Source organism: Echinops telfairi, unplaced genomic scaffold, assembly GCF_000313985.2.
Source record: "Echinops telfairi isolate 266 unplaced genomic scaffold, ASM31398v2 ScPeMD7_8;HRSCAF=38, whole genome shotgun sequence".
NCBI lineage: Eukaryota > Metazoa > Chordata > Mammalia > Afrosoricida > Tenrecidae > Echinops > Echinops telfairi.
In genome coordinates, this window is record NW_022103905.1 from 14,038,459 (window position 1) to 14,058,164 (window position 19,706).

A 19,706-nucleotide genomic window follows, 5' to 3' on the forward strand; every position below is an offset into this window, starting at 1 on the left:
TGGAATCATGTGTGGATGGCGGTGTAGACCTGGGCTGCACAAAGCAGGGAAGTGCACTCAGAGACGGACAAGGACACTTATTTGCCCTGTCATATTTTCCTCTCCTAATTGGTTAAAGAATAGGAGAGGAAGTGAAGTCAGGTGAAACCACGAGACAAAGGCTAAGAAATCCAATTAGCCAAAGAGTGAGGGTTCTGGTGGGCACCAGCGCACCTGCCGCATTCTCCCCACGGCGGTGGTTGCTCTTGGTGGAGAAGCGGCAGCTGCCTGACAGTCCTGCAAACAAAGGTCCACAAAGCTCCAGGAGGAGCCGGTTTAGCCAGCGGAGATACAGGGACTAACCTCTCAGAGAGGGTCATTTTCTTTCTTCCTCCACCCCCATCACTGCTTTTAATACCCTTTATTTTAACACGTTGTTGACGACAACAATCCAACGGCTCCTGCATGTTCCGTTCCTGACGGTGAGGGCGTTCTTCAGGCTGGGTAGCCACACTCACCCTCCTTGTCCGAGTGACTCTTCCCCCTCAGGGTCCCGTCGAATCTTCTGAGTGGCTGATGTCATTCAATACTATATAAAGAGCCTGCTCAAGGAAGAGCTTCTTTACTGGTAAGCTAAGCTACCAACTGCTTTTCAGAAGACTTCGGGGAACAGTTTTGTCTTACGATTTAAAGATGATCTTTATCTTAGGGCAAGACTTTCACGGGCTCACCCACTTTCACGGTTCCGGGAAATCTGGAGTCCATGCAATGGAAAATTCTGTTCTGCACTTTCCCCTCTTTGATCAGGAGTCTTCGATGGAGATTTTTTTATCAAAACGTTCGGTCACGGTAACCAGGCACCATCTAGCTCTTCTGGTCTCATGGCAAAAGCAGCAGTTGTTCACAGAGGCAAATCGTTTCCTAGTCCATGATGTCCTCATCTTCATCCGCACTTTCCTTATTCCTCAGTTGCTCCAAGACAGACTAGCTGTTATGGCTTGGATGGCCACTTGCAAGCTTTTAACACTCAAGGCCCGATGCAGCAAACTGGGAGGTAAGGCAGGAGCACTAAGCATGTTGTTAAGTCATTTAACAGGGATGTTTCCTGAAACCATGAAGAATCCAGCTTAGCTGCTATATAACCAGCAGCAGTCCTGGACCTCCAGTTCCCAGAATAATTCTGTTTTTCTACATATTGTTCCGAGCAAGGCTTCGACTTTAGCTAGCCCTTTTCAAAGCAATTTGTTCTCCCTGATTTTCGTAAAAAGTAAATCCCATCCCAATAAATAGACTATTAATCAACGTAAGTTGTAGTCTACATCAGAAACAGTATTTATATATATATTTTAAACTCACCTCTACTGTCATGATGTAAACAGGAAAATAAGTTTAATAGGTTACATAGAATTTCACTTGATAGAAAACTGCATTAATATCAACTGTGCTGAATGTCAAGAGATTTGTAGTCTTAGCCTAAGGTGTCCTGCTTTTGGCAGAACAGTCCCGATTTTTAACAATTTTCCCCGCGTCCCGCGGCATTTTAAAAAAGTCCCGATTTTTGGAAAGAATGCACGACAAGTTAGGGTATACGGTTTTCAGCTGCCATGTGGCTATTTTGCCAGGATGTGAGTTTTATCAATGGCGTCCCACTTTACCAATGTTAAAGTCTGGTCACCTTATACTTAGCCCCAGTCTAGCATTTCCCACAATGACGGAGATTTCTCTACTACTCCAGCCTTACCAAAAAGAAGATAAAAGATTCCACGATCAAGTAACTTTTGGATCCTGTGCACTTTATCAGTAAAACAAGTCCCAAGCAAATATACTTGTTTAGTCCAAATGTCTACAAACGTAGTCAACTAGAAACTGGCTTTTCTGTTTGTTTGTTTGTTTGTTGTACCCTTGTTAACATTCTAGGGAACTTTAAATGTTACCTTGAACTACTATGGGAATAATTATCAGAAGCTGTGGAGCTACTATGGGAATAATATCAAACGCTCAAGAAAGTAACTCATGTCATTTAATGATTTCCTTTGTCCTCTTCACTCTAATTTAAAAAAAAGTTTCTCAGAGTCAATTCCGACTCGTGGTGAGTCAGAGAAGAGTCCTGCCCCACAGGAATTCCAGCGGCCATTCAGTCCCTCCCTCTCCCCTCTGGAAATAGACGGCCCGGCCTTTCCTCCGAGGTGCCACTGGGTAAATTCAGCCTCCAGCCTTCTGGTCAGCATCCGAGTGGGTGAACTGTCAGCGCCACCAGGGATTGTTCATTGTTGGATCAGAAGGAGTAAATATATTTTGGCCTATTTCTGTGTCTTCTAATTACAGTTTAAAAATCTTAATTCCTCTTTTTAAAGTTAGATGCTTCTCTATCAATGATGGAAACTAGAAGAATAATTAGTCATCCAAAAGCCAATTGGCATCACTCCATTTTGGAAAATCCTTACCATAGAGTTCACCAAATCCGTTCATAGGCACACGGGAGGTGCCCGTGACAAACTGAAGCAATCTTATCCTCTTTTCCGAGTCCATCATTAACACAGCCTGCAAAAACAGAAGGTGGGAGCGATCGTTGGAAAAAGGTAACTAAGTTGTTCTGAGAAGTACAAGATCAGAATTCAGTGATAGATGAATAATCCCGTGCTAAACGCATATGCTTCTTTTAGTTAAAATTTGTGTTTCTGAATGTAACTCTTTGAAATAGCGTGATCACATAAGAAAGGGACACAGCTTCCTCTCCCAGATCTGGCTCAGGCTTTTTGAAAACTGAACCTGTTGACACTGAGTGGCATACACGTTTCTGTAGAAACAGAAACCACTTTCAGAAGGGCCAGGGAGGAGACCCAGAGAATACATTCTAGGTCTTATCACAAGTTCTCTTAAGAGTCTTTCCTTCAGTAAGGAACTACACACATGCCGCAGCCTGTCGTTGGTACTGACTCCAATCATGAAGTCTGCCTGGAGGATGGGTCGGCCCCGGAAGGCCTGTTATCCATCTATATATTAGTATAAAATCAAAGATAATTTTTGTGAGGCTATATAATTTTCTGTATAGCCAAGAGCTAGATGTAAATAGGATAGACTACATCAAAGAATAATTCACGAAAACAGGAATGTCCAATTACCTTCCAAAACCACTGTATGACTTGATGGTTGGCGCTATAGCCGTTTTTATACTTGGTGTGCTCTTGCCAGTCATTCACGTCGACGTCTCCCAAGCCACACATGAGAAGCTACATGAAGAAGAAGAAGGGCCGCGCTGTCACCCAGGAAAACAACCGCGGCCAAGTTTGTTTTACGATGAAAATGCTTCTTACCTCCAGTTCGTTTTCATCAAAAATTTTGATGAGATCCTGTGGTATTAGTTCAAAAAACCCCTAGTAGAAAAAACACACAAAAAAACGTAGATTAAAACACCAACAACACCACCTGGTTAGCATGACCAGTAGGCATTCCTATTCTTCAGCTCCTGGGTGCTCTTAGTGAGGTCCCACGTCCCTGTAGGCTTCTACCACTAGACTCAACCAAGACCCCTACTCTGGCAAAAACATGCTATGTCCATAGTTTGTTCTCTCACTTATGCATCAAAGTAGCTATTTTTAAATGTCCCCATACTTCTCAAAGCTCCTTCTCTTCCATGTAGACCCTTCTTCACCACAGGTGATTTCTATTCAAGTGGGAAGATAAAGGCAGTTATGTAGCTCTCTTAACCTATCACTGCACCCACCCCATCCTGCCCCTCCCCCTGCAGTGGGAGAGAGGTGGTGCTACTTTCTCTTTCGGCAGGGCCCTTCACCTGCGCTTCCTCAGGAGGCCATTCACTCAACCCCCTCTTAACTCGTGCACTCCTCTGGTTTGGGAACGGTTGTCATGCCATGCTGTTGTTTGGTGTCTTGAGTTGGTCCTCCATCACAGTGACCCTGCACACAACCGCACAAAACACTGCCCGGTCCTGGGCCAGCCTCACAACTGTTGTGATGTCTGAACCCATTGTCGCAGCCACAGTGTCAATCCGTCTCACTGAGGGGCTTCCTTTTTTTTTTTTTGGTCACCTCTCTACTTTACTTAGCACAGCGGTTCTCAACCTGTGGGTTGTGACCCCTTTGGGGGTCGAATGACCCTTTCACAGGGGTTGCCTGATTCCTAACAGTAACAAAATGCCAGCTATGAAGTAGCAACGAAAATAATTTTATTTTCGTTGGGGGGGTCACCACAACATGAGAAACCGTTAAAGGGTCACGGCATGAGGAAAGTTGAGAACCACTGACTTAGCATAATGTCCTTCTCAGGGCCTGGTCTCTCCTGATAACATGTCTGAAGCACCTGAGACAAAGTCTCACCCTCCTGGATGCTAAGAAGCATCCCGCTGTTCTTCCTCTAAGACAGGTTTGTTTGCTCTCCTGGCAGTCTACAGTATTTCAATATTCTTTGCCAACCCCATAATTCAAAGGCATAGATTCTTCTGTGAGCTTCCTTATCCACGCTCCAACTCACGCATGCATACGAGGTGACTGAAAGTAACATGGCTTGGGTCAGGATCACCTTAGTGTTCAAAGCCACACATTCTTGCTCTTGGACACCTTCAAAGTGGAGCAAAGCTGCCAGCACCCTCCTTCACCTTGTTTCACAGCCAAGGTCTGACAGTGCAGTGTACTTCCTGACTCCACCTCTTCACCTGCCCTTTATTCCTCAACCTGTTAAAATTTGCCTAGCTCTGGAAAACATCGAAACAGCTTGTGGCTAAATCCAGTCCGCACTCTCGGGCCCCTGTCTTCGTGAGGTGATACTGGTGGAACTCCTATGTCCTTGAAACACTCCTTCTTCTCCTAGTGCTTCTCTCCCTTCTGTCTGCCTGGTTCCTCTCCTCTGACGTCTCCTTTTTGACAACCAGTCCTTTCATGTTCATGTTCCAGGTCTCCTTGCAGGGAGCTCTTTCATGCTCCTCCCTAGTCATGGTTTCCAGCAAACACAGTCCACAGCTTCACTGCACACATACAGATGTGTCGTGAAGCCCAGAAAGCCAACCCAGAGCTCCAGCCATGACATCACCCTCTGCCACTGTTCTGCCTAAACAACACCCGAATGCTCTCTTCTCATCCCCACTCTCTTGACAGCTGGGCCTAAGTCCTTTAATCCAGGACAGCATCGGGCACAGAGTCCATGCCGAATAGTTAACCAATAGACGAGTAGCTGAAAAATGGTTGTTAGCTTAAGGAATGCATGTCCTGAAAATAGCCTAAGGATCTACCAATGGAGGAAGTTTAAATAAATTATGGATTTGCATTGGGAATAAAGTCTACAGAATGTCAAGCAACATTTCCCAAGGGAAGAAGGTAAGTCATAAAACATGTGCAGTGTGAGCCCATTTAGAAAAGACATGGTATATTACACCAGCCCTCCAACACTCTCCCTCCTTTGCTCTCCTGAGCCCAGTGAAGGTGAGGGCAGGGCGCTGGACAGGAGGGAGGGGTCAGTGAGAGAAGGGAAGTGGATTGTCAACTTATTACAGGGCTATCCCGAATGATTGCATTTGAACAGGGAACATCTACTTGCATATTTTGTTAACTTTAAAAAAATCCAATGAAAATGTTATATGGGGAATTGCAATCAATGTCACGAAGCAAAATGACTTAAAATTGTTGACTTAAAAAACTACGGTCCTCAGAAACTTTTACTTTCACCCAGATCACAACACCAAGTTAAAAAATATATATGTCTATATATACATATATATATTTTTAAATACTTTCAAAAAGCTACACACTATCACTTCTCAGACGTGCCAAGGCCCGATATTTGAAATGCCTGGCAAGGACTTTGCAATTACAGGAGAGCAAACAAGAAAAAAATGAATACCTCTTTAAAAGCAGCCATTTGCTTCTGGATTCGGTTTACAAATCGCCATTGTATTACAAGACTAGAAGGAAAACAACATTTCACACATTTTTCATCTGGAGTGAGCAAAAAGTACAGGGCACATCAATTCAAATTGGAAAAAAAATTAAAGCCTAGCTAGGCACAAGGGCAAGACTGACTATGAGCAGGTAACACTGCATGATTATAGAAAAGGACAGTCAGAGTCTGGCCATGGGAAAGAGGGAGAGTTTTCCTGAGAAGAAACAGAAGATTCATTTATAAAATGCGCAAAGTACTTACTGAATACTGTCAGAGACTTAATGATAAAATACTTACTAAATATATTCTTTTTTGTTCTTATTGGTGACAACTATTTCTGATCCACCACTTTTCAACTCATGTTGATGTGTCTAAAATCAAACAGGATATCTTAATATGTTATTTCAATGGGGGGGGGGGAAAGAATGCATTTTGTAGTTATACCAGAGACCTGGTGTTTTTGAATGAAGTGCATTGAAATTTAAAAGCTAAGAAAATTTAAAATGCCACTTTTACTCAAATAAATCTGGATGAGGCACATGTCAACTACAGCACAACTTCTCACTGACAACTTCTGTCCTTGGAAAGTACAGGTCCGAAACGGGGCACACAGTCGTGCCGGCATTGGCATTTCTCTTCACATCGTCCCTTCGGTCACCGCATTTGCTTTGCATTCTGAATCACCTAATGGAGCTATATTGACAAACCTGTCCAAAAAGTTCTTCATCGATGATAAATCTCAGGTCCAGCTCCGTTGGGTCATTTTCGAGAATCCATCTTAGGGAATTGTAATATTCACTATCCTAGTAGGAAAAGATGGCATACTTACCTTTTGTAGTTATAAAGAAGACATCTGCACTTTCAAAAAAATTTAGGACAGTCTGAACAGGACTGTCATTTGAGGGAAAGATGACAGGGTCAATTGGACATCTACATGCACACACACACACACACACACACATACACACACACAAACACATACACACACACGGAGTTGCATGACCAGTAAGCCACAAAACACCCTCGCTATCAACTTGATGGCTCACATTGTGAAGGCTCTGGGCTTGACAGTTCACTGACATCGAGTTGAATCTGACTCACAGTGACCCTGCTGGAGAGATGACTCCTTGACTTCCCTAGACTGTAATAAGAATTAAGACTACATCTCTCTCCTGTGGAGCAGCTGGTGATTTTGAACTGCTGACTTTGTGGTTTGTGGCCCAATGCTTAATCCACTATGCTACTAGGGCTCCGAAATGTAAGACTAAGGATATGTGAATCAGCTGAGTAGTTACAGTGTCAGCTTAAGTTTAGTCATCTAATGCTATGTGAAAGCAGTGTAGGTTCAGACTACGCTACCCAATGAGGGAGCTAAGCAAAGCCGTTTTCAGGGTAGTCCTAACCTACCTTCCACGGGTGTCTCGAAGCGCCTAGAACCTTTCTCTCATGGCTTATGAAACTGTGCGTGACATGTATAAGGAGCGTTCATATATACACCACGTGAAAGTGCGACATCAAATTAAATACAGACCCTCGTGTAACTGTGCAGTCTTGAGACTTGTCAAGACTTCCAGTGTTTGTAGTGACAATGTATAATGAGATAGGAACGACAAACGTGCACGGTCCCAAGGACAACGTCTTGAGACCCAGGCTGCCACCTTTGTGGAAGGCTCTTCAGATTAAGCGTGGCCCCTTAGGTTTCTATTTCTTTGTAGCAGCCTAACCCCAAGTCCTTGCCTTTGGACTGCCACTTTGAAAACACAAACCATTGATTCTAAGAGATCACTGAAAGGCTGATGTAAGCTAATACATAAAAATACGGGACAGAATGCTAAAGTATATATTTAGGGGTTGAGTAGTTTATGGGACAGTGGTTAAATCACTTGGCTGCTATTGAAAAGCTGTCAGTTCAAGCCCAGCAATTGCTCCTCAGGAGGAAGATGAAGCAGTGTGCTTCCAAAAAGACTTACAGCCTGGGAGACCCAACGAGGCAGTTCTACTCTGTCTGACTTGCTACTCTGACTATTCTGTCGTATTTGCTGTGAGTTGGAATAAACTTGATGTAAATGGGTTTGGTTTGCTTTTGGGTTACTTACATCTGGAACTTAAGGAGCCCTGGTGGCATAAGTGGGCTATGTGATGGGCTCTAACTGTAAGGTCAGCAGTTGGAGCCTGCTCCTGAAGAGACAGTGGAGGCAATCTGTTCTTACAAAGATGTACAGGCTCAGAAATCCTATAGAGGATTTCCCTGAGTCAGAATGAACTCCGTGGTGGTGGATATATGCAACTTACTTTGAAAATACATGCAAAAATAAATAAAATTAGTTCCTGGCTAGAAGGATGGGTACACAGACAGGTATGGGATAAGTATAGAAAATGCTAATCGTAGAGTCTGGGTAGTGAATATACAGGTGCTCACTGTAAAAACTAATTCAATTTTCTTATATGTTAGGAAATTTTTTTATAATAATACATTGGTGATCTAATTCTTAAATGCTTCTCCCCCGCTCCCACTATCATGATCCCAATTCTACCTTCCAAATCCAGCTAGACCAGAGGATGTACACTGGTACAGATAGGGACTGGAAACAGGGAATCCAGGACAGATGATCCCTTCAGGACCAGTGCTGAGAGTGGCGATACCAAGAGGGTACAGGGAGGGTGGGGTAAAAAGGGGGAACCGATTAAAAGGATCTACATATAGCCTCCTCCCTAGGAACAGACAAGAGAAAAGTGGGTGAAGGGAGATGTCGGACAGTGTAAGATATGACAAAATAATAATAATTTATAAATTATAAGGGTTCATGAGGGAGGGGGGAGTTGGTAGGGAAGGTAAAAATGAGGAGCTGATACCAAGGGCTCAAGTAGAAAGCAAATGTTTTGAGAACAATAATGTCAACAAATGTACAAATGTGCTTGAGACAATGGATGTATGGATGGATTGTGATGAGTTGTACAAGCCCCCAATAAAATGATTTTTAAAAAAGAAGTCAGTGAAAACGTTCATTTGCACTTTGGAACACTGTAATCTATCAATTTGTATATCATTAACAGTGCAGCCTCCAAACCGTTCAGATTCCTGTTCAACTGTACTTCCTCTCTGTGAGTGCAAAAGACATACCACAGACTCCATGTCATGAAGTGTTATGGGTTTCTGTAGCATCATCTTGTAAAACGGCCGGATGAAGAAACCTTGTGAAAATAACCAAATATATTTAAAATGATTACGAGTGACAAGAATCCGATAATTACCTTTTTAACCACTTTTGTGATTGATACTAACCATCTAACAGTTTGCCATGATGAACTGCCATTCCAGCTACTCGGCCTATAAACTTGAAGTAAGAGAGGTGATCTTCATTGCATAACCCAGAGTTGGGATTTATCTGTAGGGTATAATTATCCCTGCAAAGAAAACCACCGGTAAATAAGCCTTTATTTCATATGAAATTCTCAAGGTGACAAAGAACCCTAAACGTGCCTCCTCTTTAGAACTGTTCCCCTCTATCAGAATCAGCGCTGGTGCCGTTGTCCAGGGCTGTTCTGGTCACTCTGGGCTCACAGTGATCCCAGGTGAGAGAGGGGGGCTGCCCTGTAGGCTTTTCTTGGCTGTCATTCCACAGGAGCGGACTGCCAGGCCTTTCCCCCAGAGCTGCTGCTGGAGTTCAAACCGCCAACCTTTGGATTTTGCAGCTGAATGCTTCATCACTGCACCACCGGGGCTTAGAAACACACTGGACCATTGGAATGGGTGGGCTTTTGGTTTTTAAATCATCTCATTGGGGGCTCTTATAGGTCTTATCACAATCAGAATGGGTAGTTTTTAAAACCGTCGTTTCCAGTGTAACACCTGTCTCCTTTGTCTCATAGAACTGTGTACTTTCAAAATGGTGAGAGCTTTTTTTTTCTTTCCAGTATGCAACCATTATAAAGGTACTTACGTAGCAGAATATTCAAAGAGCCCATAGTAAGGGTTAAACATCTCTTTTGAGATCAGGAAGAACCATTCTCTGGCGACGCCTCCATAATCCAATCCCTTTTCCCCATCAAACTCAATCCACAGCCTAGCCTTGAGGAAGTCTGCTCTCTTGACAGCCATAATTCTTCTGTAAGAATCCTCAAGAACAGTGGCCCGGCGAAGTTTCATTTCAAATTTATTTGGAATGTCATTCTGAAAACCCAGAAGAGAGATGAGTGACTTACGTAAATTCAACGAGATGAGAGAACTCTGACCAGAGTCCCCCTCCAGCACAGGGCCTCAGAAAAGGCGCAGCACATCCTGTGGAGCAGAGTGCTGCTGGGGACCACACCCGGGCATGCGCGGACAGGAGTCGTGGACTCAGTGGCAGCTGGATATGGCTAGATAAGTACTTTTTCTTTTTTTTCAATAAGTCATTTTACTGGGAGCTCTTACAGTTCTTATAACAATCCATACATCCATTGTGTCAAGCACATTTGTACATATGTTTCCATCATCCTTTTTTTTGTCAAGCACATTTGTACATTTATTGAATAAGCACCTTTTCTGGAGCTTTTGGTTAATCTGAGAATTCCCATTTTGTATCAATTTTAGAAAATGTATCCTCTGACCTTCTGGCACAACTCATCTCCTTTATCTTTATTATATGTAGGCCACTTTGCACTGATTTCCCCTCTTAGTCATCATACAAGGATATGTCATGGTGTTTAAAAGCACGCACGCTGGAGTGAGACCAGTTATTTGAATTTTGGCACTTACTAGGCAGGGGGCTTGATGAAATGACTTAGTCTCTGTGCCTCATCAGCCTCGTGGTCTGTGAAATGTGGTGAGAATAGTGTCTTCCTTTTAGATTTGTTGTAGAGCTTCAATGTCACTTGTAAAGAAGAATGCCTGGTATATAGTAATAATAATTATGCTTTTTGTATGACCTGACTCTTACAAAAGGCCTCGTCTCCTCTCTTCTGCTGGAGGGCATCAGTAATTATATGTGCTAACAAATTCTCTCAGTGGCAAATACAGATGCCAGGGCTTCTTCTGAACCTGCATATTCTCATTCTTAATGAAGATATTTCCTAGAAAAATGATTTAAACAGATTTAAATGGCAAAGCTTAGACTCTGTAGAAGATTAAATTCTCAGAGCAATTCTGATACAAAGTTACCATTTAAGAGGCCGTGAAAGAGTTGATGACATATTCGGATTCTATTAGGGTACCAAAACACTATCTTATTCCAATGTTCGCTTGAAATTTGGGATGAAAAATTCAGTGGCTTCACTGAGAAAAACCTGGTGATTTGCTTCAGTAAAAATTATAGCCTAGAAACCCCGTGGCGCAATTGTACTTTGCCATGTGGTGGCCTACGAGGGGAAGTGGGCTCCACGTCACCTCACAACAACAGGGTGGACATTGTCTGGCCGCCAATCCAATCCACCATATTGAATCTCTGGCAAAATTGAAATCTGGCTTAAACACAAGAAAGTGTAACCCAATATAGCCACCTAGTGGTAAGATTCTGAAACTGCAAGGGAAGAGGGAGACGTCTCAGCAAAACCAGAAAGGCATTAAAAAAAGAACGACCGTCACAAATAGGAATGGACGAGATCGGAAGACGGTGAATTTAGTTCTAAATATATTGCACGTGAGGTCGAGTGGAACTATGTGACCTGGAGACAAGTCACCGGAGCACTGTCCAATCACAATCATATTGTCCCATAGGCAGAGATCTATTCACTATGTGTGAAGAAGTGGAGAATGACGAGTCCAAGGAAAAGCACAGAGAAGGAATGGAGAACTGCACTGGAAGGTCATTTCCTCAGCTATTCATGTGCACTTCTATCAAGCCCAAGGCCCAAAAGCCCCATTAGGTAACAACAGGTTAAAGTTCTTTGAAACCAACTTCAATACTGTTTTTCTAAATTTTGGAAGATAAAGAAAAACATCAAATAATTATAGTCTGGGCTGACTATAGTAACTACTTGCAAAATAAGCATTCTTCCTCTATAAGAAATTACTCAAAGCTATTACAAATTGAGTACATTTTCTAATAACAAAAATTTTCAATTACTTTTAAAAATGCATTTATATATATTTATTTAGTCATTGTTATCTTTTTTTTTTTTAGTCATTGTATCTTATATAATAACCATCCCCAAGTATTTACTATAAATACCACTAACCTGCTTCCTCAACTTTCGTCGGAAGAACTCATATTTTCGTTTGTAATCCCTGGAATAGGGCACTGCCTTCAGTTGAAAATTTTGGAAAAATCAAGAAAGATTTAGGTTGTTTTTATTCTGGATGGAGTAATTTTAAAAAGCCCCATCTCTGGACTTTCTATAAACATATGTTAAAGGCATTAAAAGAGAATAGTTGGAAAGAAAAGTTTAGGTTGAAAAAATATATAAAGCTTAACATTTTTTTAATTCCTCTGTTTAAAATAAGGAATTCCTATGCTATGGCTGTAATTTTAATCATGCAATTTTCTTGAAATGCAATATGCCCAAAACAGGAAGTTTCTTCCAACAACAGAAGTATTAGAAATGAAAATTTCCATTTCCAAAGAGACTCAAAGTATTTTCTCCACTAAGGGAATTTGAAAAATGCACATTTTCCTTGCCCTCTGAGGAGTTGCCCTTTTTATCCACCACTGGAAGATTTTTAAGATACTAAAGAGTAAGTGGAAAAAATGGCAATTTCACTTATTTTTCTGGATTATAAAACAAAACTTGGAAAACAATGGGAAAAAGAACTATACTTATAATGAAGAGTATTTTCTTATAATATCTAACTCAATAATAGTAGCGTACATCCGAGGGATTCCCAAAGTTCATGGAAAAATTCTATGATCCATTTTTCCATGAACTTTTTTGAAGCTCCCTCATATATCATATTTATAGTTGAGATATAAATATTGGTATGGACACACAGAATCGTCAATGTTTCCAACCATAATGTTGGAAACAGCTCTGGAGTTGATAGTGTCATTCGCTCGTTACCCTGACACAGCCTTGGCTCTCCTCAGATCTGGGCAGGATTGCCAATCTTCTCTTTCACACAAGGTCAAGTACTGACCGGAGTTTGGTGGCTCAGCATTAGCAATGCCACTGTCTGATCCCTATGCTGTTGCCGAGGTGAAGACAACTGCAGTTGGACAGTCTTTCCAAATAACCAAGAGTCAGGTTGGGGTACGCAGGGAGAGGAGAGAAGTAAGCCGGTGTAATGTTGTAATTAGGCCCTCTGAAGAGACAGGGGAGAGGGAAAGAACGTGGTGAAGGGAACGTACTGGTCCAGTGATCGCTACATTCTGCAACCGAGGATCCTCCCACTGAGTTCTCTTGATATCTGAAGGGGGAGAGGAAATAAGATGCTCTTCTTTCTCATGTACATAATTCAGTGTTACCCCCCCCCAAAAAAAAATCATGTAATTAAAAATCACATGGCACCTACTGTGATTTATATAGACGATTCTTCCATCTGTGTGAGTTCTCTCTTCCCATCCTGGCTGTAATAAAAGGCTTTAGATGCAGAGGCAGGAAAATGGTGATGGTTTGATAGCTAATTTGCATATGAAACGTCTAGTAAGAGGCACCAGCATTTCAATGACAATATTAATTATTGTTAGTTGTTAGAGAACCACTGTTTTCCTACATACAAAGTATTTTTGGTAGCCAAGTAAGACAGGTGGGAGTTCCATGAACTTACAGGTAGAGGGCCCAGATCACTAGGAGCATCAAGGGATGTCTTTCCTCTCAAATGAGCTGGAATGTTCCATCTTGGAGCTTCCTTCGTTGTTAGAATCAATTAAAAAACAAAAATAGTACACACACTAGTTTCAGATAATGAAAGCCGCTCTAATTGTTACCATGCTTTCTAATCTGCGTGGATAGTCTCTCTAATACTTCATGTGTTTGAACTGTGACATCACAGCTTGTCCTGAAATCACTCACTCTGAGGCTACAGTCACGGAGAGGAATGATGGGGTGGGATGAGCACTCCCTCATGGCCTTCTTCAGAGGGGCCCTTCAGAGACGTATGCGCAACTATTCAAGGGTTGTGCCACTTTTCAGGACTTTTCTCTAAATAAAAATTGGTGAAAGAGAAGGCCCTTTTCTGGTCCTGAGGCCCTGAATTTACTTGTTGATTTATCAATATGGAGGGGCTTCAATTAAATTCATGGGAAAATGGAATGAAAATATAATCACATTTCTTCTACAAACTTTTTGAAAACCTCTTCATATAACAAAGATAAAAAAGGTAAGCACCCACAGCTATTTAGAGTCAATTCAGATTGTTGGAAAGGGAAGAGAATTAAATTTGTTTGGATTAATCTACATCTGGTTATGACTTAAATCGTTTTAGCATTACCTTGTGAAATTATACTTTAAATGGGTTTCATTTATTTAATATATTGGTATTTTAAATAATGAGTCACTTGATTAATAATTAATTAAAATCTGTTCATCTGCTGCTACTTTTGAGGAACTTCCTGGGTGGTAGGGAGCCAATCAATAAGTAACTTTAAGCTTCATCTTAAAATACTTGTCCCACCCAGCCTCACAGGGTTGTTTTTTTGAATATGAAATGGATGTTAAAAACATTTTTTTAAACAAATAAATAAAAAAAGAAATGGATGTTAATCCAAAAAGGTACTGGGAACTATGAAGACTCAAAAACTGTCAGGGGCATCACCAACCGCCTAAGCTTTCATGGCGAGGGACTAAGTGTATACCTCCACAACCATCCAAAGGAACATAAAAAACAGGCATAGTTATCTGTTCCCCAGAAAGGATCATTATTCAGACTACCATCTGTCTTAGCTGAATACTAACAAACACAGGTACACTAGAGATGACACCGAGCCACACAGGAGGCTGTCCTGGCGGTGCTCCACATTTACAGAAGAGCGCTGAAGTTACTTACCCAGGTGGTCGTTTTCGTGTTGTGGTCAATAAAGAAAGGCCGTCCATTCGGTGCATGTCGGACTTCCCAGCCCTTAGGAAGGAATCTCTGCTCCAGTTCAGAAGGAGGCTGGGTCACCGGCTGCGCTGAGTCACCCGGGGGGGCCTGTGGCTGCGGACATGCAGGAGAGCTCTGGCTCGATGGCAGCTGACCGGTCTCCGTCGCGGCCTAGCACAGCAAGTAAATAAGGGCGCGATGTGCTCCGGGGAATCATACACAGCAGTGCTTAAACAGATGAGCTACCCTGCAGAGCGCACAGACTTTAGAGGACTTCCACACGAGGCTCATCTGCCAATGTAGTTAGGACATTTCATTCATTTGTCCCCATTACCGTTCTAACTTTTGTCTCTCTAACCCCCTTTCCTAATGAAATGTTTTGTTGAACTTGGTATTGATAATAATTTAGACATTTTCAGCTAATTCTCAATATGCTGGGGAATAGTCAGAATCTGTTGTAGGTGCATCCTGAACCAGGAGGCTGGATCACTGAGGTCCATACCCTGGCTGCAAGGGAGGCCAGTTAGAATGTCTGTAGGGGGAATTCCCAAAGCACAGACGTGGGTGCAAATGTGGGGTAGATAAATAAACGAATAGAAAATATTCACTACAGAAATGGTTAACTGAAATATCATTTAACAGTAACATATTCACATGACAGATTATTAGACAGTGTTAAAAGGAATAACCTTGATCTAAACATAGCAACAAGGATAAGGTTTCAAAACAATGTTGAGTGCAAGAAGACATTGGCTAACAGAAAGACTCTAACATCCACCAAACCTTAAAATACAGTCAGATACGTTATGCTCGGTTTAGTCTCTTGGTTAAGTTTTCCAAATCGGATAGAAAAACACAAAACAAACGAGGTGGAAGTCACCTGAGAGATGATGAAAACAAATGAGCTTGGCTAAACAGGATGTAGCTTTATCTGGCATACATTTCTCTTCTTAAAGGAAACATGTAGAAACAAAGATGATACACTGTTAGTGGTAGTTAGCACCGGGTGTTAGGACTATAGGCATTTAATATTTCATTCTCTGTACTTTTCAGTGTTAAAAAGTTTCTCAAAAAGAGAAATGGTAATAAGATAAAACCTTCTAAAAAACAAAACAAAACATTTTGCTAAAGACTTACACGGAATACAACAGAAGATGGTTGCTGTTGTCCACGACAGTGTCCCCATCCCAGTTTTCTTCTTTGGGGGAAGAGAAAGCCTTTCCCTCTGTCTACAGCTTTAGAAACACTTTGTAACAGGCTGACTAGCTATGTGCACAAAAACATGTCCTCACACAGAGGGGAGAAAATGCCCTCCTCTCAACAAAAGAATTGAAAACAGAAGAAGAACTACAGTGGAGAAATTAAACTATTATGGACATGCAAAAATATGTAAAAATATTTGATGGGGTTCTGCCTGGATTTGAAGGTCTCTAGCCTTGTAAGGATATTTTTTTCCAGCTCCTATTTCTCACCCTCTCAGAATTAATGATAGTTTCTAATATTTTGGTAATGGTTAAGAACTTTGGCCAGTCCAAGCATCACCTTAATGATTAAACATTATTAAGTGTTCACAGTCAGAGTCAAATAAGCTGGGATTCAAGAAAATTCAGAGAACTAAGGATGAAGAAACCCAGTTACAGGAAAATTCATGTGTGTGTATTATAACACAGAACCATAAGCTTTTTTTTTTTTTACTGTGCAATTGTAGTATACACAAAGCTCTGGTAACCAAACCTACAGACGTTTTTTTGAATTTTTTCCTTAGGGATCAATCACTGAGATTCTCCTTTAGAAAAATAATAAAGTTATCCATTCAAGTTATAAAATCACCCAGTGGACTAGATAGTTTACTCTTCCTTATTCACACTTTACATAACAGCATGGACACTGGAGAGCCACAGGAAATGGGAGAGCTTAAGGCTGGGTGTCAGAGAATAAATAACTAGAAGAGAATAGAAGCATGGAGTGTGCACTGCAACGTGATGGAAGAGGCTCCATAGGAATTCAAAGGTGTAAGTACTGTAAGAAAATCAATCAATCAAGAGATTCCAGGTACCTGCGTGGTGGGCTTTGTCCAGGTAGTAGTTCTGGAATTGTGATCTACATAATAGGATCTTCCTCTTTCATCTTGTTTTATTTCCCAACCTGGTGGTAATCCAGATGAAGTAGGCAAAAGCTAAAGTGATGAATGATTGGATTGTTATTAGTCAATTCATAAGGAAGAAGGTTTTTTTCAAAAAGGAGGCCACATTCCTTCCTTGCTGCTACCTCTCTAAAATGAATCCTACTTAGAGTACATTTTAAAATGTTGGGAATAAAGTACACAGCGCTTCGCTTAACACAAAACAAAACAGCTCAGTAGAACAGACAATGAAAGTGGTAACAAAAATGAAACATGAAGGCAGCAACCACATAGCAAGTGTATTAGCAAAGATCATGTCATTTAATCACACCATGAATCTTAATCATTGCTACTATCGGCCCATTTTATTTATAAGGAAACTGATGCTTAAAAGATTGATGCAATTTGCCAAAAATACGTTACTAGTAAGGAATTGTTGAGATTTGAACCCAAGTGGGCCAACAATAGACATGATCTATGCAGAGTCAAAAGTTACCCCTACCTTGTTCCTCTAAGGGCTGGGGGAGATGCTGTGTGCTATATCTTATAGGAACAAAGCCAGGTCTAGTCAGCTTCAGATTTACTTAAAATAGTCCTGTTTGTCCCTCTTCGAGTCATTCTGAACCAAATTCAACTCCTCAAGGCTTGGCTTGACTACCCAAAGGGCCTTATAGCATAAAAACCATCACCACCAGTCTGCTCACTCGATACCCTGCTTCCTAAAGCACACACAAAAGCTGTATGTACTTTGCTGCCTGTTATGATGAGCTATGAGAATCCAAAATGATAAAATGAACAGTTCTCCAGTTTCGAAAATGTCCATCAGTGATTTCAAAGATCAATGTAGGAGGTGCCATCTATGCACTGAGTCTGCTGAGACATGCAACACCACAGATACATCCCCAAAACATCTTGTTAAGGGAAGTTGTCATACACCAGGGTGTATACTGTACGCTTCCACTTAGATGAAATTTCTAGAAAAGACAAAACTGAAGCAACAAAAAGCAGGTGAGTGCATGCTGGGAGCTGAAAGTAGAAGCAGGGAAAGACCATAAAGGGAGTAAGGTTGTCTTAGTGGCGGTGGAAATTTTCCTAAACTCGATAGTGGTGAGGGTTGTATACCTGTTTGAATTTGTTAAAACTTACTGACTTGTATGTGTAACAATAGGCAAATTTATATTAGGTAAATGATACCTCAAGAAAGCTATAAAATAGTCAATATGCAAATGGTACTTAATAAGAATAAAACACCTGTGCGCTTCCAAAGACTTCACCAAGAGGGTGACGAGACAACCCACCGACTGGGAGAGGGTTTTGAGTGATGACACAACGGACAAAGGGCTCATTACTGAAATCTCCCAACACCCTCCTGGCCTGCAAAAGGAGAGCAGTTGACCCTCTAAGGAAGTGGGCAAAAGAACTGAAAATAACTTTCACTAGGGAGGAGACCTGTATGGCCAACAAACATATGAGAAAGTGTTCCCGTTCATTAGCCGTAAGAGAAATGCAAATTAAAACAACCGTGAGATACCATCTAATACCCCTGAGGTTAGCCCAAATCAGAAAATAAGAGAGCAACAAATGTTGGAGGGGATATGGTGAAATAGGAACCCTCCTCCACTGCTGGTGGTTGTGTAGATATGTAGTCACTGTGGAAAGCGATCTGGTGATACTTAAAGAAAATGGAAATTGATCTACCTTATAACTCAGCCATCCCTCTACTGGGCATATACCCAGAGGAGGTGAGAAATAAAACATATGCGTTTGCGCTCCAATGTTTATTGTGGCGCAATTCACAATTGCAAAAACTTGGAAACAGCCTAAGTTTCCATCGACAGCCGAGTGGATTAGTAAACTTTGGCACATACACACAATGGAGTACTATGCAGCACTGAAAAGCACGGATGATCACATGAAACACGTCATTTCATGGGAAGAGTTGGAAGGAATCATGTTAAACCAGGTAAGCCAATCTCAAAAGGACAAGTATAACACGAGCCCCCTGAAGTAAGTACAATCAGCACAGCAGGGGTAGAAGAAAAGACACGTATCTACAATACACAGGTGGAAGCATAAGCAGTCGGGAGAAGGTCAGACCAACCCCAGGGAGGTACATGTGAATCCAACATAAAGGAGGAGAAAGGGGGAAGGTGGAGGGAGAGAGGGAAGAAACTGAGATGACCCGAGGGGGAACGGTGCACTAACCCACCCAGGGGAAGAGTATTAGTTGTGTCCCCACAGAATTGGAGTGTGCATACAGCCCCCACCATGACACACCAAACCAGGAGGGCAACGTAACATGTGGAAGAAGCCATGAAAAGACTGGACCACAGGGCCGTCCCCAACCAGAACCAGCCTGACCCCCGCCCTGGAAGTGTGTGCTGCAGAGAATGACACCAGACCTTTAGGTGGGGGAAAGGAACCGACCTACCATACCCAGACGGAAGCAAACAAGAAGGAAAAAGAGAAAGGGGCAGTCGGCCTAGACTCCCTATGGGCACCCCAAGCCCAGGGATGAGATCCCTGCATGGAGCTGCTGGGGCACAGAGAGGACCGTGGGACTGCCAACAACTCAAGACACGTTATCCCCTAACTGGAGCATACAGAGACAGGGGACAATAATGGGGACGCATGGCGGGGAGACAGTGTGGGAACTGAGCATAACAGATCAGAATTGGAGTAAAGCTGAGCCCCAGAGCCCCTGAGGAGCCCCAAGAATGGACTTTGGACGAGGAGGGGCAGCCCCTGGATCTCCCTCAGGACCAGGGGGGAGGGTCT

The 19,706-nt window shown here is 42.1% G+C and overlaps 1 protein-coding gene across 1 annotated transcript in view; it reads right to left on the reverse strand.

Moving 5' to 3' along the window:
• NEDD4 (NEDD4 E3 ubiquitin protein ligase) overlaps positions 1-19,706 on the reverse strand; it is an 84,563-nt gene that overhangs the window by 4,110 nt on the left and 60,747 nt on the right. Inside the window, exons 6-20 of the mRNA XM_004709442.2 lie at positions 16,863-16,982; positions 14,771-14,977; positions 13,553-13,633; positions 13,298-13,352; positions 13,134-13,192; positions 12,028-12,093; positions 9,813-10,042; positions 9,155-9,276; positions 8,993-9,063; positions 6,579-6,674; positions 6,169-6,242; positions 5,833-5,893; positions 3,294-3,353; positions 3,102-3,209; positions 2,424-2,520 (exon numbers count right to left, since the gene is read on the reverse strand). Coding sequence (XP_004709499.1) covers positions 2,424-2,520; positions 3,102-3,209; positions 3,294-3,353; positions 5,833-5,893; positions 6,169-6,242; positions 6,579-6,674; positions 8,993-9,063; positions 9,155-9,276; positions 9,813-10,042; positions 12,028-12,093; positions 13,134-13,192; positions 13,298-13,352; positions 13,553-13,633; positions 14,771-14,977; positions 16,863-16,982 — 1,507 coding nt within the window. The remainder of the gene's footprint in view (positions 1-2,423; positions 2,521-3,101; positions 3,210-3,293; positions 3,354-5,832; positions 5,894-6,168; positions 6,243-6,578; positions 6,675-8,992; positions 9,064-9,154; positions 9,277-9,812; positions 10,043-12,027; positions 12,094-13,133; positions 13,193-13,297; positions 13,353-13,552; positions 13,634-14,770; positions 14,978-16,862; positions 16,983-19,706) is intronic.